Source organism: Lonchura striata, chromosome Z (assembly GCF_050655825.1).
Source record: "Lonchura striata isolate lonStrDom1 chromosome Z, ASM5065582v1, whole genome shotgun sequence".
Classification (NCBI taxonomy): domain Eukaryota; kingdom Metazoa; phylum Chordata; class Aves; order Passeriformes; family Estrildidae; genus Lonchura; species Lonchura striata.
Window position 1 is genome coordinate 84,269,837 of NC_140740.1, and position 27,145 is coordinate 84,296,981.

General features: G+C 39.9%; 1 protein-coding gene across 1 annotated transcript in view; it reads right to left on the minus strand.

Moving 5' to 3' along the window:
• CPLX1 (complexin 1) overlaps nucleotides 1-27,145 on the minus strand; it is a 106,916-nt gene that overhangs the window by 16,965 nt on the left and 62,806 nt on the right. Inside the window, exon 3 of the mRNA XM_021533876.4 lies at nucleotides 26,201-26,376. Within this exon, the coding sequence (XP_021389551.1) occupies nucleotides 26,201-26,376 (176 nt within the window). The remainder of the gene's footprint in view (nucleotides 1-26,200; nucleotides 26,377-27,145) is intronic.

A 27,145-nucleotide genomic window follows, 5' to 3' on the forward strand; every position in this document is an offset into this window, starting at 1 on the left:
ATTAGTTTCAAACCTTTGACACACTCTTGCCTCTGAAGTACAAAGAGTATTTCTCAATGCCATTAACTGGCAACAGAAGTGAGAACTCTGACATCAAAATGCTTTAAAAATAGGAAGAAAACTTTTGACATCCAAAAGAGCAAGTAGGAAATTACGAGTGTTAATTTATATGCTGCAGCTTTTCAGAAGGACATAAAAAAATTAAGGGCAAGTCACTTCTTTTTCTCTATCCCTTTTTGAACAGGCACACCAGCCTCTTCCTTACAAAATTCGAGGTTGTTTTCTTGCTTCCCAAGAGACTAGAGAAGACATGTTTGTAGTTGGTAAGGCAAAATATCTGGTTTATATTAACAATCCAACCAAACAGCAATAATGGTGTTGAAGTGGAAGACCTTCTCAGTCTGTATAGTTTTGCCATAGCTGGGTTGCTGTGACAAATCTGAAGAACTATTTGCAACTGTAAACAGCCATGGCATAAAAAAAATCTCAGACCATTGCAACAGCAAGCAACTAGCTCAGGCTGATAACTCAAAACTCATTCTAGAATTGAGGTGCATGTTTCTTATTTCCTCTATACAGAATCACCTGCTGAGCTTTGCTCATCCTTTCTCTTGGGTGGCCATGGTCAGAGAACAAATGTTTTGTATTGTGAGCTCACAGCCCACATCAAGCTAAGAGCTGTAAAGCAGAAGGGGGAGATGAACCTTACACTGAGGAGCTTTCTGTGTCTACTGTACATTTCTCCCAGGCATACCTCTGTCCCATGGCATCAAGAAAAAGGCATTTCATCTCCTACCAGCATCCATTCACTAAAGTACCTAAAGGAGCCTTTTCAAAGGCTCTTTAATAGTTTCAATAAATTTCAAAATTTCTCAAGTTCTTGGTTGCAGTTTTCAGTTTTGCTTTCTCTCTCCATATTTGCAGGACCTCACAGCAATTCAGACAGAAGGGTATGGAACAGCTGAAGTGTTAACCTCTCAGTGCATGGAAGCATTCATCTTCCAGACAGTGAGTCAAGAAAGAGTAACAAGCATATTTTCTTTCTCTTTCTTCATCTAATTGGGTGGGAATATTATGTCACAGTAGTGGATGGAATGCATGCAGCTCGTTGGATTTTTGTTGTGCCCATGTCAAAAAGCAGCAGCTCAAGAAACTTACTTAAGGGGTTACTGAAACCCATCCATGCTCATCTTATTCTCTGCAAGCTAAGCAAAGGGAAACTGGCTATTTTATTTTCATATTGTCTGAGCACTTTGATGTCATTAATGAGACTTCCAATAGTTGTGTGTGGGGTGTGGAAAGTAGAGCAAGAGGGTAGAGAGACCTTTAATCACACCTTGGATGACCTCAAGGGGCAAGGAGTGTTGGAAGGGAACACTTCAATAACTGAGCCTGCACATAAATGTGACCACGCATATCACCAACATGCTCAGCTGATTATGCTACTCTGCATCCCAACCACTATTTATCCCTCCCATCATAAAATATCTCTACATGCCTAGCAATGCCATGAGCCACTAGGAATCTTATTACTTAAGAAAATTATATCGCTTCAGGCCATTAATGAACAATTATTCTTCACATGTCAAAAAGGACTAATTTAAAAGGCCAAGTAAGAATACACTTGACTAGCTTTTTTGGTATCACATTGGCTTTATTGCATCAGCTGGTCGGTGTTTTTGGCCAAAGCCTCTACCTTTTTGATAATGATCATAGTTAATCCAATTGCTGCCAAAACCTGGAATTTTTTCATGCAACAGTTTTTGTTGAGAAACTGGAGAAAAGCCCTTTCAAATCTCAGTCTTTGCTGCTGCAAGTCCTGTGTTAGTGGAAGCACGCCTTTTAGTAACAGTAGAGGTCTTTAAAAATTACTGCCATGCATGCAGATGTTAGTATAAACCCAGTGACAAACCTAGGAACTCTAATCCTGAGAGAAGGAACACTGTGGCCTCTGAGATGCACCTGAAAAAAGGGATCTATGTGTGCAGAACAGAGAAGCCACCAATAAGTTCAGCTCACACTAGAGCCTGGGCAGGACAAACAGAAAAAGTAGAAATATTTCCCTGTGTCTGAGCTGTCTGGGCTGCAGGAGTGAAAAGAGGTGTTGTTTCATGCCCACTGATGGACAGGTCCTGGCCCCATGACAACAGGTCAACCAAGTATTATAGCTTTGTGATTACCTTTCAGATCTTGCTTAGCAGATGCTGATGTTCCAGTACTTATTGGTACCTGAGTTCAGACACCAGAGTTCAAGTACTTATTGTTCTTGACCTTATGTGCTTCAAGGATAGAAATCTGCAGGATTTTTGTCAGAGAGATTTGTAGAGTGTGGGAGGGTAGGAAGTTTGCACATTGGCAAGAAACTATGCAGATCTTTAAGTTGGGCACAAGCTTCTAATTCTGGAGTACTTTCAAGAAGAGTGGGAAACATGGTGTGCATCTCTTTGCTGATAGAAAATCTCCCTTTTATTTATATATTCATGCATTCTCGGCATCCTTACTGGTAACAGCTTGCCTGTCACTTTCTCAACGTGGCAGGTTCCTCAGCCACAATTCCTGCTCTTGTTTGACTTCCTTCTCACCATAGAAAAAACTAGCCCCTCCTACTTTCATGTCAGGAGGAAAAAAAGTGTAAGTCTTAGAGAGACATAGCCTCTGATTGTCTGAAAACTCAATGACAGCAGGATCATAGCTGGCTCTACAAGCACCTGCTTGCTCTCTAGGCTATCCACACTCCATCTCTCACCTGCTTCCCAGTGCAGCCCCTACAAGCCTGAGGACTCTGTGTTATTATTCAGTAATGCTGTGTGAAAATATTATTTGTTTGGTTACTCAGCCTTGTGTTTGGAAAATAACTTTTCTGGGGCACTAACTTCATCAGCCTTTATCAGAGCAAGTATGTGGCTCCCAGGAGAAGAAGGTGCCAGCTCATGCTGGAGGGGAGACAGAAACACTGCAGACAATGGAGAACATAGGAAGCAGAAAGATTACTTGCTTCAATGAATTTAATTAGGAGACATTAACAACATTTTTCCACTTTGCCCTGTGGCTCCTCCTGCTTTGATACAATCTGAAAAGTATATTTGAAACAAAAGGCAAACCTTCAGACACTAGAAAATTACCCTCTGAACCTTACATTAGAAATGCAGACCATTTCTACAGCAGAAGAGATGAAGTCTGGGAAGCTACACAGCACTGGGTTCATATGTCTGGGTGCTGACAGCAGGGGTCTTACAGGGGTGGTCTCTGTGACAAGAATTCAGGGGCTGCCCTTTGCCAGACACAGCCATCTCCAGCTCCAGAGAGAGAAACAGACTGCAAGCTGGTTTAAGGCCACGACTAAGATTAACTAAGCTGCCTATTTAGCATGATGCTCTCCAATTTTGGGCGCTCCTCTACAAAAGGGCTTTGCAGTGAACCTGGCAATAGAAGATAAGGAGTGAGCATTTGCTCAATAGTTTGACAGCTACAAGTTAAGCATCTGTTCAAAGCCCTTCTAATCAGTGGGGAGAGGCACACACTGTGGGCAGAAGTACATTCCATTCCAAGGTGTGCATCTGGGACATCATGGGACATCTCAGATATGCATTTCTCCCTACTGAGCACAAAGGAAGAAATGACTGCCAGGTCAGGTGGAGACAATGAATAGTTCGATTGTTAAAGGTTTGTAAGGCAAACTCATTGGTGAACCTGGTGATCCCTATAATGATCCCAAATATTACCAAGCCGTTCTCCTCACCTTAATTCATCTCTCACTCTGATCTCTGCAGGTGCCCATTGTGAATTCGTTCAATTTTTTTTTAAAAACATACTTAATTACCCATTCTCATTCTGACTGATACACTAACTAGAAAGAATTGAGATTCTTCTTCTATTTTCTCCCTCCCTCTTTCTCTCTCTCTCTCTCTCCTCCCCACCCCACCTCCTCTTAGGCATTATCCATTCCTTCGACAGAAATGGAAACAACCATAAATTTGGGTTCAGCTAATAAAAGTTGGTAATAGCAGTGAGATAGACTTCCTGCAATTCTCATTTCCCTACAAAACCTTTTTGTTGCATGCCAGACACTTAGCTCTTTTTAGATGTGGTGCCTATCATTTTGAGCAGACCAAAGATAAGTGTCACTGTCTCTGATGACTAATATGAAAGACCTTCCACAGAGTTAATGGGTTTCCAGTCAGGATGCTGATATTCACTACCTGCCCTAAATTAGAATTTCAGCAGGGGAACGTACAGTAGGAATAGATGAACTCTAGCAATGTCAAAGCTTGATGCCCCACCTCACCGACCCTCTTCTTCCCCCTGTAATCCCCTGTTTTCCCCTGGACTTTTTTCAGTGATGCTGCTAAGCATCACTGGATAATTCCTTCCAGGAAAAAGTCAAGGAATGACCCTCAAATATCTTTCTCTGCACAACCTGAGCCACAGTAAGAGCCATCTTCCCACAGCTCTTCCATTTGGGTTCTGGCCTGCCACCACTACTCTCCAACAATCTGAGGTCCTTGCAGAGTATCTCCTTCAAAGGAGCTTCTTCAGATTTGCATGGCTGCAGGGTATTTAAATCTCATTGGCTAGTCAGATTTTTGGAGAAAATTTTATGTTTATGGTGAGAATTAAGATATTGCTCCAAGAATGAGGTTTCATCAGATGCCCCTTTATGATAGTCTGAAGAAATTATGACTGTAGCTGTGTGTTGGGACAATCTGTGAAATTGAACACCATCTATGTTTATTGCAGAAGAGGGGGGTAAGACTGAAAGAGAAAGGAATCTTGGGCAGAGTGTGTGAAGGTCCATAGTTGTCAGAGTCAAGTCCAGAAAGATAGAGCACAACGCTGTGTAAAAATATTAGCCCCTTAGTATTTGTCTGGTGTGTACTATCTAGAAGACTACAGTGACTTTGTCCTCCAGCCATTACATTAAAATTTTATAGCCCTGTCTCAGCATCCCAAGTTATTTCCAGTCCTGGCATTCCCCCAGCAACTTTTTCCTTCACTGCAGAAGATTAAAATGCTAGCATGTTCTTCTGCTGGGCTTCAAGCAGAGCAGTTGTGCTATGATTTGAACAATGGATCCCATTCAGGTTCCTTCCTTTCTACCTTACAGTACTCAGATATATTCCTTAGGTTGAGGAAGAATGAGGAGAAAATTTGAAGTAGAAAATATGTATTTGTGGTAGAGAGATTTCTATGCCCACCAAAAGTGGAGGGGAGGGGAGAGGAGGAGAGACACAGTCACGGGTGTTAACAGCACAGACTTGCTTTCTTTGTATGCAGTAGGGATGAATCACTGTCTGGAATTAGAAGGAAAAGAAAGGAGGAGAAAACCCACCACAGCTGAAAATGTGTAGCAGGAATACAGCGGCACAGGAAAACTGTAAATACTTGTACAAAAAGGATCCAGTTAGATAGCCAGAAGTTGCTGCTCTGAGGAAGATTGCAAGAGTTAGGGTAATATTAAATGATTCTGCCTCTGGCAGCAACTACTTTAAATCATCAGCAGTTGAGGGTCATCATGAAACCAAGCTTGCATTTGCATTGTCATATTTATCTCTTCTCCATGAATGGATGTATATTATTTTTATCTTGTTAAATTTCTCATTTTCAATTCTATTTAAAGACTTCAGAAATGATGCTTGAAACCAGATGCAACCTGCACACAGCACTGCTGCAACACACCTGAAACTGTGACAAGGATTTCATAAGTTCTGCAAAGCCTTACATGCCTCCTCCTCTGATGAGCTGCTAGGGTGGCTTGCCAAACCCCACCCTCACTGGGCATCTCTGAGAATTGGCTGAGGTGGGTGCAATTGTCATAACATTCTTCTGAGCTTTCATTTTGCAGCATCACCCCTCAGGTGCTCCTTCAACAACCGGTAGAGACTGAACTACTGCATTAAATTATATTTCAGAGAGCAGGAAAGAGAGTGTTGTGGGTGGATGTGAGCACTCTTTAATCTGAAGGAGTACTTGTTCACTAAAAAGGTTGTTATTCAACCAAATGTAGCACAGTTAGATAGCCTGTTAATCGTACATTCTATTTATTCAAAGATATATGCATAGGGCTAACTCTACAGACACATGGAAATCTGAGACTGAGTCCTGGAGAACATCCTTCTACCTGGTTTCTCTCACTCAAAGCTTTAGTGCAGAGTTGGGACATACACTTAAAAAAACACTTTGGTGCTCAATCTTCCCATTCTGTGTATTTTACATTTTTAAATCTTTTTTTAAAAATCAAGTGAATGTTAAATATTTAGTAAAATTAGTTCTTTCCAATTCCTCATTTTTCTTCTCTGTCTTTTTTCTAGGCAAAACCAAAAGAGTTTTCCAGTATGTGCATGTCACAAATACTGGTAATTTACAATTGGAAGAAAAAAGCTCAGAAACACATCAGCTCTTTGCTATGTTTTGGAAGTGTATAATTAGAAAGAAAAAAAAAGAGCTTTTGACATTTCACTAATTGCATACCAAATAATCATAAAATCTATCCTATGCATTTACCATGCTGTTCTTTATAATTGAGTTAAGTGTTGTCATGGTAAGACTTTACTAAACTTACTTAATACTGGTCTGAATAAAAAGACACAGGTCAGAAATCTTTCTAATTTTCTAGATGTACTAATTTCTAATTGCTATGCAAACTCTTTTCTGAGGTAACCCCATCCATATCCTTTACAAATTTACATTTTATAAATATTAAAGACACTGGGGCCATATTTTATTTATTACTTAGTGTCCTCTGATCTTCATACACACTTTCATTTCTTCATATAGTTCTTAATATAAGATTGCATTTTCAACTGTGGTTTCTAGCTAACTTAATGCTCAAAAAAAGATCAATTCATTCCAATTAACATTAATTAAAGTCTCTCAGTGATTTCTCCAAGCAGGGATCAATCTTGGGGCTCTCCTATTTCTTCTTCTCATCTCTGCTCAGTTGAATAATTTTTACAAATATTGCTCTGCTAATTTCTTCAGAGCACTTGCACAAGGCAGTCTGTTTTGCCCAGTCTGCCAAGATCTAATGTACATGAGTGCTCTGCCTTTCTCCACACCACATGAATAGTGTCTCAATCAGACTCCTTCTCTTCTTACAGTATTGGAAATCAGTGGGATTACTGACTCATGCTGTAAATCCATAGAGTTAAGCAGGCATAGATGTTCAAGGAACATGGAGTTTTTCCAGCTTTGCCACTAAATTGCCGCATCATACTGATGATATCACTAAACTCACTTTTTCTCCAAGTTTTTTGTCTTTTCTCAGCTATCCTGAGATCCTTATGAGCATTTTTTGACATTCCCTAACACCACAGAAGTCAATGGTACATTTGCTTTACCTTTGGCTTTAAAAAAATCCTTGAACTTTTGCAGTTTTGACAAACAACGTTCCACGTTTGATTTTTTTTCTTCCTCAGAAGCTGAATTTAATTGTTTTAGTAAAATTAAGACATTCCACTTTTACTGATTTTTTTACTTGCTGTCAACAGGCCCTTATTTGAAGAGCTAATTCAGTGTGACATAAAACAAGTGTTTTCTGAGACAGGGATGCATCATCAGGCTGCAAGCACTTGGTTTGTCTCTTGTAGATCAAATCTCCTTCAAACTGAAGGAGATTTTCTTCAAGGGATTCCAACACCAGTTGAAGACATTCAGCAACATTTTCTGCTCTGGCAAGGGGTTGATGGAACTTCAGAGCTACCCACTGCATACATTCTTTCTGCTGAACAGTGATTTTGCTTTAGGTCTCTAATGCTCCTTTGATGAGAGTGGAGATATGCTTTTGTCAGTCAGCTCAAATTTGTCCAAAATTCATCCTGTACCTCTCTGTTCCTATGGGAAAGGCAAGGAATTTGAGCCAATGAAGCTGCAAGTACTCTTACCAGGAAAGGGAAAAAGCAACCTGAAACCCATTGATATTTCAGAAAGGTGATTCAATTCTGGCTGAAAGCATCAATAGCTTAGGGGTAGCTAAGTGAAGAGAAGTCATCAGTAAGCAGAGCTGGTCTCCTATCCTAACATAATTCAAAACATAATTGTTTCATTCTTTCCTTTATTTTTTCTGAGAGAATGCAAAGCAATTTTGAGCTGTAGAAAACAGTTTTATCATTCAATGCCTTTTTCCCCTTTTTCTTTCTTTTAAAAATAATACATAATTTTAATGAGATTCAATAACGGTTCTCAGTAAAGCTGCAACTTTCAAAATAATTGGATCTGCCTTTATTTCCACCACTGAACCACAGGCTTGATTGCTGAAATGAAACCCACAGCCATTGTTATGTCACATGATGATTCAGATGAATTTTTCATGGCACATAATAGTCTTAAACTGTCCTGCACTCAATCTGTCCTGCAGAAGAGAAAAAAGATTTCTCTTTTTTCTATACGCAACTGTCTGTCTCCTTAATAAAAACATTCATTAGCTCTAGGGCCAAGGACTTATCATCCATAAGACTTAAAAGCTACCTATTTGACAAGGATTCTGTTGGCAAAAGCTTTATTCCTTTAGTAAGTATTTCAGGCTAAAAATTTGGAAGAGATAATACACCAAGTCTAAGAATGTCCTGTTGTAGTGTGAACCAAACTTCTAACCTCACACAAGATTCAATTCTTCCAACCTCATATCATCAAATGCAGGCTGACTGCCTCTGTGTATTTTTATTTCTGTTCCTGGTAAGCCTGATATCTAGTACCTACAGTCTTAGTCATACAGGTTTCCTCTTTTCACTTCAGTGCTGTTAGCTTGCATCATCTTTGGCTGTGAATGGCTTTTTAAAATTTTAATCTCACACACATTGTTTGTGTCTTCGTTACCTGGAAAATAACTTCCAGCATTATTAACAGCTGTGCAAAATATACTTAATAGTCAATTAATATTATTGGAACTATTATTTTATGGGGACTGGGTTTTTATTGAAATAAACATTGTATTCTCTTTAATTATGCCAGTTTTAGAGTTCTGCTTGTGCTCTTATTCTTCCATTACTAATTCTGGTTCATTTTAATAATAATCTTGATGGCACTATTCTTTCTTTTCACATTTTCTTCATTCCAGTGTATTTTCTATTTTTAATACAGATTTTTTTTCCCTCCAAGACTACTAGGATTTCTGTATAATGTGGGCATGCACATTAAAACATTTCTTCAATAGTTTCAAATTATTAATTATGTTCTCCTAGCTAAATATGAAGTTCTAGCTCATTTAGCCCATTATTGTTTTGTACTTTCTAAAGCCACCCACCAGAATATTTAAACTTAGCCTTGCAAACATATTCAGGCCATAATCAGTTGAATCTGAGACTATTCCACCTCAAGCATTGAGAGGGATCTCTACTTTCTGTCAAGATAAGGCCTTAAGATAGAATTTCCCTGGGACTGGCCAACAAGTAGCAGAGATCTACCACCATTTGCACACACACTGAAGTTTCTTGCATGAGTTGTTGACACAAGTAAAGCGAAATTCACCAGGACTTTAGCAGCTCAAGGACAGAGAAAATACTGGCAACTCAATACATAGAGAACATCTCCAGTCATGTATGAAGATATTACATATAGTATCAGGTTGTGACAATTTATTGTCAGTTGACATTTATTGTTTCAAAAAAGTGTAATCACCTACAGACTGTGTAGAAAACAATAATGGAGCAGAAAGACTGATATCTTGTGTAAGACAAACCATAAACAACCATCCCATGAACGCATACACCAACAAAACACATTTAACTCTCCTCACAGAAAGCATTGCAAAGCTTCCTCCTTTGCAGAGCATGCAATGTACATAGCAAAACAATCCTGCACTTCTTCCCAAAGATTACACTGGTTCAGAACAAAAAACACAGGCAGTTCTTATTCAACAGACAGGAAAAAAACAGCCTTCAAGTGGAAAAGACAAAAACTATTTGAATTAGCATAAGAAAAAATATTCATGTATTGATCTATAAATTTGCCTTTAAGCTAGTTAAATACTGTAGGCCATTTCTCTGTACTTTCTAAATAAAATTATAAATAAAATTGTCAGTTACTTTGAATTGTAGATAACATTTTGGGCCTGTTTTTCAAAGTGGGAAAACATCCATGCATTTATTATCCTGTTTAAGCTTATAATCAGCAACCTACTGTGACTCTGAATTAATTGGCATTCTTTATTTTTTTTTTTCCCTGCTCTGGGGATGGTGTGGAATCCAAATGTGATAACAGTCATAGACTAAAAAGAAGCTTGTACCTGTTCTTGCTATGCTCTGTGATGGTTCCACAGTGGGATGTCTTTTTAAATGAATGGTGTAGCACAAGGGGTAGGAACCATGACAGATTTAAGTTATGCTGTCATTATTAGGATAACACTGTATAGTAGAATGATTAATAGCAATTCTCTATCACAGTATTACTCTCTCAGCTGTGGTATCATCTTCCTAAAATGTCCTGCCTCCTAGCTCAAGGCAACCAGCTGAATAAAGGAGCCAGAGATGGAGCTGCAGCACCATAAACCAGTGGTTCAAGTAGGATAGAAGAAATCCCTGGTGTCTAGCAAAAGCCCCATCGTGTAGCCAGACCACACCACAGCCCATCTCTGCATCTGCTTTTCCTGTCACTTCTGGCAGCTCCCCAGCATTGCCCACGAGGCAGCAGCAACCCTGACACAAAGCATATGCTGCCCTTCCCCTGAAGGACTGGGGAGACCACATCAAACACCTCATAGCCTCATCTCAGACAAGAGGTGGGAGCAGAAGCTAGTCTGAGATCACAGAATCGTGCAGTTGTTTGGAAAAAGACTTTCCAGATCAAAAGTCCAACCATTTCCCAAGCACCACTGTGCTCACTTCTAAACCACATCCCCAGCTGCCACATCCACACATTTGTTTGACACTTCCAGGGAGCCTCTTCTCCAAGCTATGCTGGAGGTGAATGTGACATAAATGTTACTTCAACTTTCACCCTATCAAAGTCACCATAACTTCTATTTTGGAAAGCCTGAGGCTGCTTACTGATTATAAAGCTGCATTTCCCAGATTATAAGGCTGCTGCAATTCCTGAATTTTCACAAGCATTACCCATAGCTGCAAATGAGGTTCTTTCATTTAAATTTCTACTTTCATAAAAGAGAAACTATCAGAAGTTTTGGCCACTGTGACTGGGATCATATTGCATGCAAGACTGGAGGTTTTTTAAAGGTGCTGAGCTGCATTTAAATAGCATAATTGCTAGAATGTGAATAGATTACTCTTTTAATGAGACTTGTGATAACAAGTTTTGTATTCTGTTATCAAAACCATGATAAGACAGTCCAACATATTCTTTGGTTAGTTATTCACCAACTTATAAATTAGTCTTTTTCATGAATCCTGTGCAGCTTCCAGTTTGATCTTTTGTTCATATTGTGATGCTGTTCACTGTGTCCTTGAGAGCAGTAAAGCCAGGGAGACCTGGCATCTCCTAGTGAGACCCAGGTGCTTTAATAACTTTTATTCCACTTAGCCAACACTTCAGAGCTTTCAGGTTTGATTTTAATTAGAGGAGCTGTGACATTTTTAGTATCTTTTAAGCAACTTACTTACTGCACAATCATGATGCTCTGATTACAGAAGACTCAGCAAACAGGCACTGTGCAATGCTGTTGTAAGATAAGTGCACTAGAAAGAGCCATAGTTTTGTCCTATGGGGCTTTTACCAAACTCCTCCAAAGCTGTAGTTACCCAGAGTTAATCTTTGAACTTGTATTTTGGATTTCTTTGTCAGAACTGTGTACTGAGGTATATGTGCACAGCAGTGCAGAGCTTATCACGTTGCTTCTGAGTCATCACTGAGCAAATGTCAAGAAATTCTTCTAAAACAGTAGAATTACATTTGTTGCTAAAACTTGAAGGGTGTATGGGTGAGGGAACAGAATGGATTTCCTGCTATTTGGTGCTATCAGGACAGACAAAGCACCTGCAGTGGTTTCTCTGCAGCTCAATTACCTCCATCCTCTGGAAATCAATAGCTGATTCCTCAACTCCATATTACATCATATTTGGGTGGAATTGAATAATTTTTACATTTAGATTTTAAACGAAAAATCTAAATTCATTTCTGAACTACTTTCCACAACTAGAGGTAAACAGTCCATGTCAGCCAAATAAATAATTTCGTTAAATTTGAGGTATACTTTTCTTCTTTTCTGGATGTCCTTACTAAAAGTAGATGACAATTCAAAGACAGTCTTTCATAGAGCTATTATGGTTATGCCAGTGCTCCTATTTACACTGCTCTGTGGTTAAGACACTTGCCAAGATACATGTTGTAGAATTAGACAACAAGGAGCTTCAGACTATCATGTCCTACCAGGACTTAAAATATTGGTTTTGTCTGCCTCAATTATATAGGAAAAACACAAGGGGTGCTCAAAGCACCAGGACAGGAAAACAAATTGTTTCAAAACTGTCCAAGTGGTGAGACCTCTTAAAAACATAATGTCACCTAGCTTAAAACCTTTGACAAAGTCGTTTTATCAAAAGTATGGTTTTGCAATTGTCTTAAGCAGATTTAATTTCTTTTAATGAGTTCAAACTCTGTGTTACTGTCAGGTATTTGCTCTTGTTAGCTGTTATGTGGCAGCTCTGACATGCATGCATTAATGCATGGATCATTAAACTGAGCAAAAAAAAGACAAAGAGTTTAGACAGGTCAGTTCCCAGTTACACAGTGTGGGAGTGCAGAATCTAAGGCCTGCCCTTTGTGGCTTTCCTTACACCCCTGTAAGTGCTCTCAGTATTCAAAAGTCCCAGGTTTGCCCTTGATAAATAGCTGTATTTTGCAGAGAGAAGCTGCCTGTTGGAAACCCAGAACCAGCCAGGAGAAGGAAAGGAGCACAGTCTTGTTCGTTTTGGAGTCTTGTTTTACTTTGAAGTCTGATACTGCATTAGTGAGCCAAGAAGAGATCAGAAGTAGAGCTGGAAACATGAACTGACCATTTTATTTGAGCCACACAAGTGAACGGCCAGAAGGCAGAAGAGAAAAATTCAATACAAATGTTGGTCTCTTGAGTTTTCTCATAATCTGTGATTTCTTTTGCCTTATCACTGTGATGACTTCTGCCAACCAAATTCACTCACAGATTCTTGTAAAGAATATTGCTGATCAGACCTGTGACTCCAGTTCCTGGAAGGGCCCAGAGGATATTAAATGCCTTTTACACAGGCTCCAGTGTGACATCTCAGAATGAGAGGCAGATTATGAGTAGCATGACAGGCCCTTCTCCTTGACACTCACTGAGCCTGTCAAGCAAGGTCAAGTGCTACAGCTCTGAGAAAATTGAAGCTTAAACCAGAGACAGCACATACCTGTCAGGGGAAAGAGCCTTCAGAGTAGTCCTGAGCCAGTAAAATTCCTGATCCTTCCCTCACAGTGTCAGATGCCCTGCAGGAACCAGCACAGCTTGCCAGCTTCTTATTTGACATTCTCACACCAGCTTCAAAGGGAAGCTATCCCCTACCTATCTCCATCTCCAAATCTACACCTAAAGCATGTGGCACCACAAAGTTGTCTTAAACCACTTGCCAGACACACAGCCTGAATGACAGAAGAGTGGACTTTCATCCAAAGGTGGATGAGTGCTTTTCCATTTGTTTCTGTTTGCAGATCACCCTTCCCTAGCAAACATCTTGGAAGTGGAAAGAATACCTTCACCATGCACTGAAATTTGACAATAGCACATTGTTCTCCTTTGCAACAACCTGTAAAAAACATAACACCTATTCTTATGCTAACCCTGTGATTAAAACAATTGTTTAAGGATGGTATGATCATTTTTAAAAGATCTGTAGAGACACGTATAGCATGTTCACTGCCCAAATCACAATCCTCTAACAAGAACTTAACATAAAGCCCATTTCTGGCTCTCAGCTCAATCTGTGGTCCTCAATTCCTCCTCTGGAATCCACCTTCTTTCTTAAGGTAAATGAAGAGCACAAGTACACGTCCAAGAGTGAGAGATTCTTTCAGGACCACACACAATTTATTGCCTTTTTATTGAAAGTTAGGATGAAAACCAACTCTCTCCAATAGGAAAGACAGATTTGAAAAGGCTGAAAGACAGATGACACATGGATAGAAGACAGTGGTGATGTACTTCCTAATTTTCAAAGCAACATCAAACTTTCAGGAGTCAACTAAAATGCTTTTGTTAAACAGCATCAGACTGACAGGGCTCTGTGAGAATTCAGGGACTTGTTCACTCATATTTCCAGAAGACTCTCTGTCACATCCAAGGGTGTGTTGAGATGGAAGCATGCCTCAAAAATATCTTTCTCTGTTTGTTCTTTATAACTTTCCATTCACCTCTCATATTGGAGTTGATCAGAAGAAAAAACACTGCAGGAAAGAGTTGTAATATTAGCAATGAAATATGGATAGAGACTGTCTCAGAAGATCTGGTCTTCTAAGACATGCAGCCTCACTTCTGGATTAAAAATCAGCAAAATTTAAACCACAAGCTGGAATTCCCAATTTGAGCTAAACCCACATGTTACTGGAAAATAACTCAAAGTACACATGGACAGAAATATATTCCTTTTCATTCAAACAGAGACTGTCTGCAGAAACTGGTGGTGCTGCCCTTTCTTCATTGAAGGCAGTTTACTAGATCTGTCCCTTCTAAACAACCCTAATCCCTGCAAATTACAACACCAGAAGGCAGGAAGCATGAATTTTCTAGCCAGGTATGCAGCTGTATCAAGCACACAGACATGTTTAAGCTGATTCTCTGCTTCTCTGCAACACTGCCAGGTTTATGGTTTAAATTGGTGGGTTCTACCTAAAACATCTTAGTCACTCATTAAATGGAAGAAATAAATGCTTTCAGCACCATCCACTAGTCAACATCCAGAGATCCATCAGAAACCTCAGAATATGAGGGATTTTCAAGAAGGGTACACTGGGATGCCTCTATCCCCAAAACAACTTGGCAGCAGCTGGAATAAACTTTCAATCAGACATGCAAGTCCTGATTAAAAAACACTTAGAAACCCCACTGTGCTTTCTGTATTATCCAAGGGGCAATTTATCAGATGATTTTCTCACATCAGGCCTTGGACTATTTTTATTTCTGTCTGAAGACTCCTTCCTCTAAATTACATTCAGAGTGTTAAACAAGAAGAAAGAATTTACATCCCTATAACTGAGCATGACAGAAATAATCCAGCACGTGTAAAATTAATAGTGAGATCCTACAAAACTACATGGTGTCATTTTCAAAAGTAAGCTCAGCCCTGATATGAACAAAACTCCTAAGGGGCTGCTGGGAGGTCTGGCTTGGGACCCACAGCATAAAAGCACTGTATATACTCCACACTACTTGGTTTAGGTTGATATTTTTGTGAAGACCAAGTCAAAAGTTTCAGCAAATTATGGGAAAATGGGACGTGATGGCCTGGAGTTGAAAGGCTGCATTCTTCCTCCCTCCATCCTAATCAAGGAAAATAAATTCTTTCATGAAGCCTTCAAATTAATAACCCAAGTCTGTACTTCCCAACAGGAACAGACACAGAGAGAAGAATCAAGGCTGTACTGAAAAGGAAAGGAGAGAACCCTAGAAAACCATAGACAACAGAAATGACGAAAAAGCAAATGTTTCACAAAAATTCCCTGTTCCCATCCCAGCAGCAGCCAAACTCTCCAAACTCTCTGTCTTCTCCAAACTCTTACACAGTCAGAGGAAGGTCACAGCCTTCCTTCTGCATCAGCAAGAGGATTATCCTGGCCTGGAGCCCCAGAGAGGGCACTTTGCACTGAGGTCTGGTAAGATTAAGTTGGCCCTATTCATGACTGCCTCAAAACTGACCTGTGAGGGAGAGAACTCTTTGATAGTAAAAGGGTTTTAAAATCATGGGGATTTAGGGTCAAAAGGAAAATTAAGCTTAGTAGGCCCTAAAAAAATAAATACCCTAGGTACATGTAGGCCTTGTACCTTGCTAGAACTGCACCAGTGTAGCTAGTACGTGATGAATGATATAATTGTTAATTGTGATGATTGTTTAGTAATAAAATATAATTACTCTTTAATCATAAGAATAACCATGAGAAACTTTGGTCAGGGGCCTAAGAAAGATCACGAGAAACTCATGTCAATGTATACAATAGAACAATATAAGTTTAATAATAAATATGTGAGTTATATAACGATAGAATATAAAAGATGTTCAGCTTGAAAACCATGTTGGAGTCAGATTTGGGTCTGTACCCCAACTCCCAGAGCTCTTAATAAAAGCACCTGCATATAATCATATCCCATGATTATGTGTGTTCCTGAACACTAACATCTTGAGACCCTCAGGAAGGCCACAATCACTGTGAACAGGGCATGCAAACTGTCCTGTTCTTTCCCAGCTTAACCACAGACAAGAGTCTGCGGGGGATGAAAACACCAAACAAGCAAGGCTACACAGCTGTGACAGTGAAAGTGGTTAAAACTTTATCACCCTGTCCCACGCATGAACTCAGACCTTGCCTTGGATTAGCCCTTCTTCTTTCAGGCATGGGCTGGCTAATCCCCTCTGACAGTCTCAAACCCCAAGCTGATGTAACTGAGCACTGCCAGAACAGATGCAGAACTTCTGATGCCAGGACAAAGTCACATCTTGCTCTAAGGAAGCACCAGCATTTCAAAAGCTCAACCTGGCTCTGATGACTTTCATCAGAAGAGAATGATGCATCCATTAGCTTAGCCATGGAGGTGCCAGGCTGCATTCTCAAGCAGGCATAACTCCACTGGTCTCATTAATTCCTGGTGAGTTATCTGATCATTCAGGACTCAGATAACAAACTGACAAAAGAAGAGACATAATGTGGCTATTGCCTGATTTGAAGAACTAACGGCAGCTCTTTGGCTGCAGCAAAAATGGAACAGACCTTTTAATTTTGTTTGGTGACCTTGACAGTCCTTGAATTAGCTTGTCAAAAAAAAAATCGACAAATGTATAAGCCCTTCCCCTTGCATCTGATTTGTAAGCTAGGAAAACAAAAGTTACATGAAAAAAAAAATGGTGCAGCTGTACTTAAGAGAGTCAATGGTACTGATCAAATAACTCTCTTGTAATCGTCTGCATTTTGAGGCTGACACAAGTAGTATGATCCAGAAGGATCCAAAGGACAGAGCTGTCTACTTTTAAAGTTAAGATGAATTAAAGATTTAAAGTGTCTGTGTTTGAAAAAACTCAGAGATCCTCCAGCCACTTAGTCAAATTTTATACCATCCTAAGTTTTTGGGTTTTTTTTTCATCAAGGAAACAGTATTTTATTCCCCAAAGCAGCAGAGCAGCCAATAAGCTCCTCTGCTTTTTTATGTTTTCCCTTGTTGGATTTTAACCAAGCACAGATTCCCTGTAGCCTTAGCTCTACTGGCTAAAGGAATTCCAAGTAGACAGGAGTGGGCATGGCAACCAGTTCTAGAGACCAGTGACAATGGGAACATGTGTCATACAGACTCTGGGACGGCTTTGATTTTTAAGTTCTTCTGCTCCTTGTGGAGGTGTGCATGTTTTCAGGAGGAGAAGAAACCCTATTTACACATGGTTTAGACTATATCCCTAGGCCTTCAACACAGAAATGTTATTTCCTCTTCAACCACTGCATGATTTTGGGCAGACTGCCCAATTTGTCCATCTGTAAATCACACACACAAAAAATTAATATTAATTACATTATTATTTAAATTAATAAATACTACTTAATACAGTCTGTATTATATTATACATTATATAATCTATATAATTTACATATATAGAATAGAAAGAATTAAAGTAACTAATAATAATTTAAAAATTAGATTTTGGAGATATCTTTGGAAAAATCCCTTCCTCTGTGCTGCTGGGTCTTACTGGCTGATGTGAGTAAGGTTCAGCCACATTTATAATCACAAAGATGCATCAAAAAGCTAGAAACTGAGCTAAATGGTATTTCAGAGGTGAATGCAGAGTTGCACTGGTACTGGAAAAGAACTTGCAGATGACCATTTATTGATGTATATATTTTATATGCCAAGTAGATGAGCCAAATGCTTGGAGTTTCAACGAGTCACACCCAGGAAGGTTTGAGACACCATTCAGATACCATTCCTACTTGAATCACAGCACTTCTAACTGCATATCCTATGTTTGGGGTTATTTCTCACCCAGTTGTTAGTGATTAAATTCTCAGTGCTGTGTCAGCAATGTGCACAGGTTCTGTCAGCCAACAAGATAAAAGTTGTTTAAGTGAGGATTCCAGCTGAATCACTGCAGAGGACACCCTAGTTAGTGAGTAACAGTAAAATAGGCTGCATTTCAAGAGTCATTTCAGAAACTTCAGAAGCATCACCCAGTGGGACTTCGTTAGCAAGTATCCAAAGTGACATCTACTGGTGCAGATTTGGACTAGCGCAAAACACAGAAGAAATCAAGTTAGAGAAAGGCAGAGCTGCACAGAGAAGCAGACTAATGAGCCCCAGATATACTAGTGGAGTAGTAAGCACCTGCTGGGTTCTGCTGGATAATTGAACCTCTAACTATTATGGAAGCAGATGAAAATTACGGCAATTTTATTCCAAGCTCCAACGGTTTGTTAAAGATGCCTTCCCACGACAAATTTTTTTTTAATGGTCTACAGCTACAGCACAGGAAGGAATGCAGGCGGGTTTTCCCATAAGGGAAGTTCTGTTAGTTTAATGCCAAGAGATAAGGCCTAGAACACACATTTTCCTTCAGACCGCCTCCGGAATTCTGTAAATCTACATGGTCAGATTCACTAACACCAAGACATGATGCATATCTTGGTATTCTAAGGAAATATAAAGATGAAACTTCTCAGTTCAGATGAAAACAAATTTTTTAAAATGCCCCTGAATATAGCTTTGTCTAATAATGGACTTGGAGGTCCTTGGCAGGAATATCAATCCCTGTTCTGTGCTGAAAAGTGTATCCGGGAAGGCATCAGTTTTCTCTCAATTTGTGACACTGATAAACTTGGGCATACCCAGATAACTTTATCATTTTTTTCAATTTGTGGTTGTATTTCCCCTTACTGGAGTAGGCCAGTTGGTTCACCTTTCACAAAAAACAGTCATTGCCTTACAGACAAGGGGATGTTTTTGGAGGTACAAACCAGAAAATTAAATTTTGCCTGGTATTTCCAAAGGTAGAAAGTGCTAAAGAAGTAGGTGATATAGTAAAATTGCAAAGGGCTGCCTTTTGGAAATAAGTTTGATGATGAAGCTTCGTGCTACTCAAATCTGTGTAAACACTGATAAAAGAAACTCCAGAATCTGACTCAGAGGCAACACAGGCCAGTCAGGACATCCTTGCATACAACTGGTTGAGGGTAAAAGTTCTGGCAGAAGGTCAGAAGCCTAGTCCAAGTCAAATCACTGTATCCCCCCTGGAAGCCTCTGAACACCAATATGAAAATGATCTGCAGGGTTATAATGCTCTTGAATCACAATGCCAATGTGTTTCTTTCCTCCAAATCTTCCCAGACTTCCTACAGCCTGTCCTCAATAACCAGCATATCAAATGTGGGCAGCACACCAAGGGATGTTGTCCTTGCAGTGTTCTTCTTCCAGGACAGCCTGTGACTCAATGCTGCAAAGAGTGCAGTTGTTATCAGTTTTCACTTTTAATTCTGGTACAACTGTTCCAAATCATCCCACTCAGACATTTCACTTAATGGAAGGCACAGAATAATCCCTGTATTCCAAAGCATCACACTGGGACTGTCATAGGCAAGTCTTTTTCTTTCTCATAGCCAGAGGACCCGTGACCCAGTTGTAAGCACATCTGTCTATACCACAAAGAGAATCTGCACTGAACTAAACTAAGTGGGATAATTCTTACTTTTTTTTTTTATCTTGAATTATAAAAATACACTGTGGAAACAGAAGAATCTGGTTAATGATACCTCTGCATCTGCCCAATCATATAGATCTCTGAAAATTATTTTAAGGCCCCAAAACTGAACAGTAGTCTCATCTTCATTAGATCACAATGGCTGGATTAAAATTTACATCATTGGTTTAACATCAATGATTTAAAAGGGACGAGATCAGACAGAATCTTCATGTAATAATAGTAAAATTTTTATCTTTGGAATTACAGAGATTCATTGCTGAGGAAAATATTTTCTTTGAGATCTTTCATTTTTTGGCATGCAACTAACACGACTTCTACACTTTCTTCAGTTGCTAATAGTCTCCAATGACAGATATACTATTATATTTCTTGCTCACAAGGCAAAACTGCAGTATCTAAATTACATTTTCAGGCAGTGAGATTTCAATTCTTTGTATAGGGATTTTTAAAGCCCTTGGCAATATCTGCATCTGAAATTATACAAGAATGAAGAATGAAACACCGTATAACGTCTAAGAGTTTAGCTAATAGTGTGAAGCTATTTTATATCAACAAAGTATTACCAAATTTAAGTTTGTACTCCTGAGCTGGGAGTTTAGTTTCAAAGCTCTGATATTGCTGAAGAATAGACCCAACTCACATTCTGCTATTTTTCCTCTTCTAAAATGGGATTTTAGGAGCTATGCACCAGTTACATAAAGAAATATGCTAATGAAATATTAAAAGTAAATAATTGTATGATGTTGCATCTTGATTATCTGACATAAAAATCTAGGACTGCAGCTATAAATCCTGATTGCCTTTTTGTCTGAGTGATTTAGTGCTAAAAGTAAGTTCAGCAATCAGATTTAAAAACAAAAAAAAGAAAAGAGAAAAAATGTTCCTACATTCCAAAAAAAAAAGTAAAATCCATTATCATCTGCCTTGAGCCACAGAAGACCAGGAAATTACATTAGTTATATATCCATAAGGAACTGAATAGTTTGGATGGTTTTCCTGGGACATAGAGTGCTGTGTCCAGCTCTGGGGACTCCAACACGAGAAGGACATGGACCTGCTGAAGAGAGTCCAGCAGAGGGTCACAAAGAAGAGAAACAAAGCCTAAATAAAGTCTCCTGTGAAGACTGGACATGAAACCTTCTTTTTTCCAGGTTTCTTCCCTGAAACCTTCTTTTTCCCAGGCTGGGGTTTTTTCAGGCTGGAAAAAAGAAGGTTTCAGGGACACTTAGAGCATCTTTCCAGTGCTGGAAGGAGCTACAAGAAAGCTGGAAAGAGACATACACAAGGTCTTGGAATGATAGGACAAGGGGGAATTACTTTGAATGGAAAGATGGCAGGTTAATATTACAGAACAGGTGGAAATTCTGTACTGTGAGGGTGGTGAGACACTGACACAGGCTGTCCAGAGAAGCTGTGGATGTCCCATCCCTGTCAGTGTTCAGTGTCAGGTTAGATGGGGCTTTGAGCAGCCTGGTCTAGTGGCAGGTGCCCCTGACCACAAGAGGGAAGGGCAGGAACTTGATGGTCTTTAAGGTGCCTTCTAACTCAAACCCTCCAATGATTCTTTGGGCAATTCCAAATATTGCAGAGAATCTTACTGTCTAACCATTGAGAGTATTAAATGGCCCAGTAAGAAAAATGGGAGAATTAGTGGCACACAACCAGAGACAGAAGGGAAACAGAGCAAGGACTGCACATTCTCCTGATGTATGATATGCTGCCTGCAGCAACAAATTTCAAACCTAGATTTTGCCATTCCTCTATTGCCTGCAAAAACACAAGCACTTCTGAGCATTTTTTGCCATGCCATTGAGGCCCACTAACATTGTTAACATTCTTCTCGTGCCAAAGCTTTAATCACATAACAACCCTTATGCATTCACACCTCCCAAACAGAAAAATCTAAACAAAACTCTGTCCCCCACCCTGAAAAATACCAGAAGAAACTCTGCTTAGGGTGAACTGACCTATGTTCAGTGAAAGCATGAGAATTAAATCCCCAGATGAGGAAATCCATTATATTGCCATTGGAATTTTGATATTGCATAGTAAATGCACTTGAAAACATACATTGTAAGACACATGAGATATGAAATACTGAACATCTATTTATTAAGAAAACAATTAACTTTGACTTATGCAGTGGGAGAGCTGAGGTTCCTAGCAGTATAAACAAATTATCTTGCACAGTGTCACACCTTTACACAGCATCCGACAAGGACAATTGCAATAGTAGAGACCACTTTCATTCTTCCACATTAGAATTTTCCATTTTTTGCTTTTCCATACCTTTCCTGCAGATTTTATGCTCCATTGGAAGGGCAGAGACCCTTATTAATATAATTAAACTTCTGCTTTATTGGACATAAACTATGTCCTCCATAGGACATGAATCCTTAATAATGTAAGCACATGAATCCTTATTAATATAACTGATTTTCTGCTTTATAGCACATAATCCAAGTGCTATAAACCATTTGACATGATGCACATGACAGCATGTAAGGCTGGTTAAAGACAAGCTGGGATAGAGACTCTTCCCCCTTTCTTACACTCAGAGAAGTGAGTGTATAAAAAACATTCTTTCAATCCATTTTCACTACCAGATGCTGGACCTCGATATTGGGTAGTAGCTAAGACAACTGATGGTCCAGTTATTTAAAAATGTCATGTTCAAATGTTATTCCTAAAAATTTGTTTCCAAATGAAAATGCAGCATGTTTTTAATGGTGGGGGGTGCAGGGGGGGAACCCAAACAACTAATTTCTGTGTAATTCATACTATGTCTCCCTAAGTAACTTCTATACCCAGCCCATGCTGGGTTGGGGGCATACATGTCTCAATTTAACAGATCAGATTTAAAAGTTAACACAGGCTGGAATGTGTCTGTGGTATCTATCATCATTCCTTTTAAGCCCTGCCATAGCTCCCACATTTCCCAAAGCCCTAAACAAGAGAGTGCATTCATAACACTTGTTGGAAAGTCAAGGCAAAAAGTCAAAAACAGCAAATATGATGAGTCCCTCCTTTCTCTAGTCCACCTAGAGCCCTGTGGAGCTCACTGGTGAAGCTGTGATTCCCTGGATTGCTTCCCTAACATCCTGCAGCTGCACTAAGGAATAATTGTGACTGTGGGTTCATAACCTATGACAAACACTTTCAAACTTTTATTCTGCATAAATAATCTGTTCCTATTCAGTCACTCAAACTAATTGCTCATTTTTCACTCTCTCACACGAGAAATGAGCAAATATCATAATGGAGCCTTCTAACTTAAAATGTCTTTGATTTTATTCATACCTGCTAACAGTAACTTGTGCTTGTATACATACCAGACAGAACACAGGTTTCAGTTTTCTTCTTTTCTGCATTTTTGCTTTTACTGGATTTAGAGAAGAAATTAAGGTAGCTTCTAAATAATCAAGTAATACAGGAAACAATCCAGCTATTTTTTTATTTTTTCAATGTTTGTTTCATATTTCCAACCACCAATCATCACTACTAGAAGACAGTCTTGTATATCACCAAATCCACCTCTTTGTCATGACAAGGCGAGAAGAGGAAGAGGAAGAGAGACAGCTCCTTTCTACAGCTTTATCCATATTTTCTGATTCTGCAGAAAATACCTTCATCTTTCAAATGCATGCTACCTGGGATTACTCCCAGGAAAAAGAAAACCACAGGAAAATGAGTTCACAATCCAGATGCCTTGCCCAAAGCAGGATTTCCTGATGCTAATCTCAAAGGTACTCCACCACACCAGTCCAAAGCCTTGACTGAGGTCAAATAATGTTTCTCCAAGTATTCTTGTTCTCCTTTTCTATAGACCAAACTCCTTGCCAAACTTTCAAGGATTCAGTGCATTTCTAAGAGATTTTGCCACTCGGTGCTCAGCCAGCTCAGCAAAGTCCAGAGAGTTGCCAGTATCATAAGGGAAATCCCCTTTGGCTATACCTCAGGATGTATGCATCCTACTCATGAACAAGATCACCTTGAAATTATAGCAGAGGCCATCTCAGACTTTTTTAATGCTTCTACAGCAGTTTTCCCAACAGCAAGAAAAAGGCAGCCCTTATCTACATCTGGGAACAATTCAGTGGTCCAGAAGAGACAGTCACTGGTGAAACCCTGGCATTAGCTCATTTGCCTGCAACTGAGAAATTTACTGCTCTTTTTTTTTCCTCTCATGACCTTTGTCATTGCTTAGAAACAGTTCTACTGTAAACACAAATTTAACATATTATGCACACACTGATATGCTTATATTAATATACTAGATACCCTAGGTATATATTCATTAAATACATTACTGCTGGGGTTCTTCAGAGAAGGTTCCAGGGAGACTTCACTGGAAATTTCCACACCTTGAGGGGGCTTATAAAAAGGAGGGAGAGAAACTTTTTATACAGGCATGCAGTGACAGGACAAGGGAAATGTTTTTAAACTGGAAGAGGATGGGTTTAGGTTAGATATTAGGAAGAAACTCTCTCCTCAGATGTGATGAAGCTCTGGCACAGGTTGCCCAGGGAAGCTGTGGCTGCCCCATCCCTGGAAGTGTTAAAGTCCAGGTTCGAAGGGGCTCTGAGCAGCCTGATCCAGTGAAAAATGTCCCTACCCATGGTGGAGAGGTTGGAACTAGATGATCTTTAAGGTCATCCTTAAAGGTTCCTTCCAACCCAAACCATTTGACAATTCTATGGTTCTATGATTATAAAACAACAATTTTTGACCAGGTAGATGTTCTGCATTTCTGTCAACACGTAGCCTCTTTTAAATGATCATATAGATACCTTTCTCTGGCACTGTCAAATTCCCTCTAAGTCTAGACAATTCCCTCTAAGTCTCTTCCTTTCTTAGCAGCATAATCCCAAATTTCTTTATTTGCAAAACAGCAATTCTCAGTCATTCTCAGTAACTCTTTGTGAGCTGCACTGTGCCATCAGGGAAACTTGCCCTCATTGATGCTTCCATTGTGAATCACAAAACTGGGTCAGAAGTTTGGCCCAATGCAGACATAGTTTTGTTTATGTCTGTTCCAAGACATGCTCTTAGAGCACAGAGGTAGGAACTGCTCAGGGGAACAGCTCTTATACTAAGCAAGACTTTCTTGGTTTATCTACAGGTATTTTCTTTGGCATGTGATATAGGTCACCTGACAAGCCTTCATCATTAGAAACCCCTTGTCCAACCATATCCCACATTTCTTTCCAAGATATTGGAACACCAGGACATCTTCTTACAAACAAAAGTTATTCTGAAAAGACAGTTTTGACCTGACCTGGAGGGTGAGGCATCAAAACTGTCTTCTCCCTCTCCACATCAACCCCTAATAGTCAACATATAAAAAGTTTATTTCAGAGTAATCCCATGTGAGTGGTAGAAGCCTAAATATTAGCATTAGAGTAGATTTGTCCCATATCAGTGGTCAACACAATAAAGTTTTGGAATCAATACAGATGATAACTGCAACAGAAACTCACTCTGAGAAACTCACTGAATTATGAGTCTTCTCACAAACCACAAATGCAAACTTGGAAAGCATCCTCAAAGGGACAAGGAAGCCTCTAATACTTAACATAATGTGTGCTAGACTTAACAATTTGTGCATAACAGACGATGAAAAAAATACATGGATTTCTCCCCTCACCTTCACTCTCTATTTCAACTTTGCTTTTCTGTGTGGGAGGTGTGTTTAAACAGGAACCGGGCTCAAGGAAGAACTTAGAAAGTTCTGTGTGGCAGAGTAGTTATCTGGTTCTATCCAGGCGCCTAGGGAACTAGTCACAAATCAGCTGAAAACAGGTGTTCTTCACTGGGCATTACAAGCTGACCAATGTGTGTTGAAAGCCAGTATCCTAGGTTATAACATTGGGGTGTATTCCATTACCACCTGGAGCTGCAATCCCTTTCTTTCCTTATCTCTGACTCAGAGATGAGTGCCTCCAGGAGGACCTGTTCTTTTAGCCACATGGCTGAGAAGATTCTATTCTATCATTCTATTGCGAGATGCTCTGCCCAGAGGGAGGAGCCAAACGATGCCATCAAGGATATAAGCGGGGTTGTGGAGACAGCAAGCAGATCCCCTCTTCCAAGAGGAACAGCTGAGACCTTCTCTGCACTGGACCTCCAGAGGGAAACTACATCAGTCTACAGGAGCACTGCTTGGACAGAACCATATCTGCTACCACTGCCCCAGCCAGCGTCAGGTTGTGTCTCTAACTCTGTCAGTGGCTCTTCTTTTCTGCTATTGTATATATTAAGTTCTTTGTTCCCTTTTTCCTAATAAACTGTACTTCTGACTTAGCCTCTCACTGGTTTTGCTCTTCAAACCAGGACAGACAGTTACCTACCTTGTCTCGAATACCTTGTCTCATGACTTCTCTTTCAGCCTCCATCTTGGCATACTTGGCTTTCCTCTCCTCCTCTTGTTGCCTCAGGGCTTCCTGTCGTTCCTCTTCTTTCTTAGCAGCATCTGGGTCTTTCTCCTCATCCCCACCCAGCATCTTCCCCATGTCTTTGGTAGCCCCTAGAGAAAGCAGAAGAGAAAATCAGCCCTGTAAGAATGTGGTGACACCCCCCCCAGCTCTCTCCTTCCCCATGCTCAGGACCAGCTGCCATTCCCTCTGCACCTGGAAAGGTTTCTCCTTTCACTGGGAAGGCAGCACACACTCCCCCCAGGCAGGAGCTGAGCAAACCTGATCAGGTTAAGTTTCCTGGCACTGGAAGGAGATGCATAGCAGCAAAAGGAAGAGACCAAATTTGTAGATTTGCATGATGGCAGCATAGTTTGTTTGCAGCCCTGGAAAGGACAAGCTGCCATCCACACTATGTTTTCACTTTATCAGCTCAGCCAAGTGACTGAAGATTGATTTTGAAGGGTCTTTAATGTGATAGGCAGGTAATACATCCAGAACAAAATGACACCAGGGCTGGGAAAGGAATTTGAAATCTTGATTGCAGGGATGAGTAATAAGACTCTTAATTGTTGTCAGAAATTACACATCCCATGACAAGGAGGACCACATGGCATTAGCAAACAGTTGGAGTTGATGAATTCCAGGCTCCTGCTGTGGATCAAAAAGTAGCAGCATCTCTGCATGTCTCTTACCAGTCCTTGGACACCACTACCTCTAATGCTTAGTACCTAGGTGAGATCACAGCTTTGTCTTGTTCCACTGCTGAATACACATCGCTCCTAAGTTTTCATTCCCTGTGTATTCCCAAGGCAGTTTTTTGGTGTTGTGCAAAGGCCTTGCAGAACCATGCAAATGAGGAGGAGGCTTCCTACATGCCCT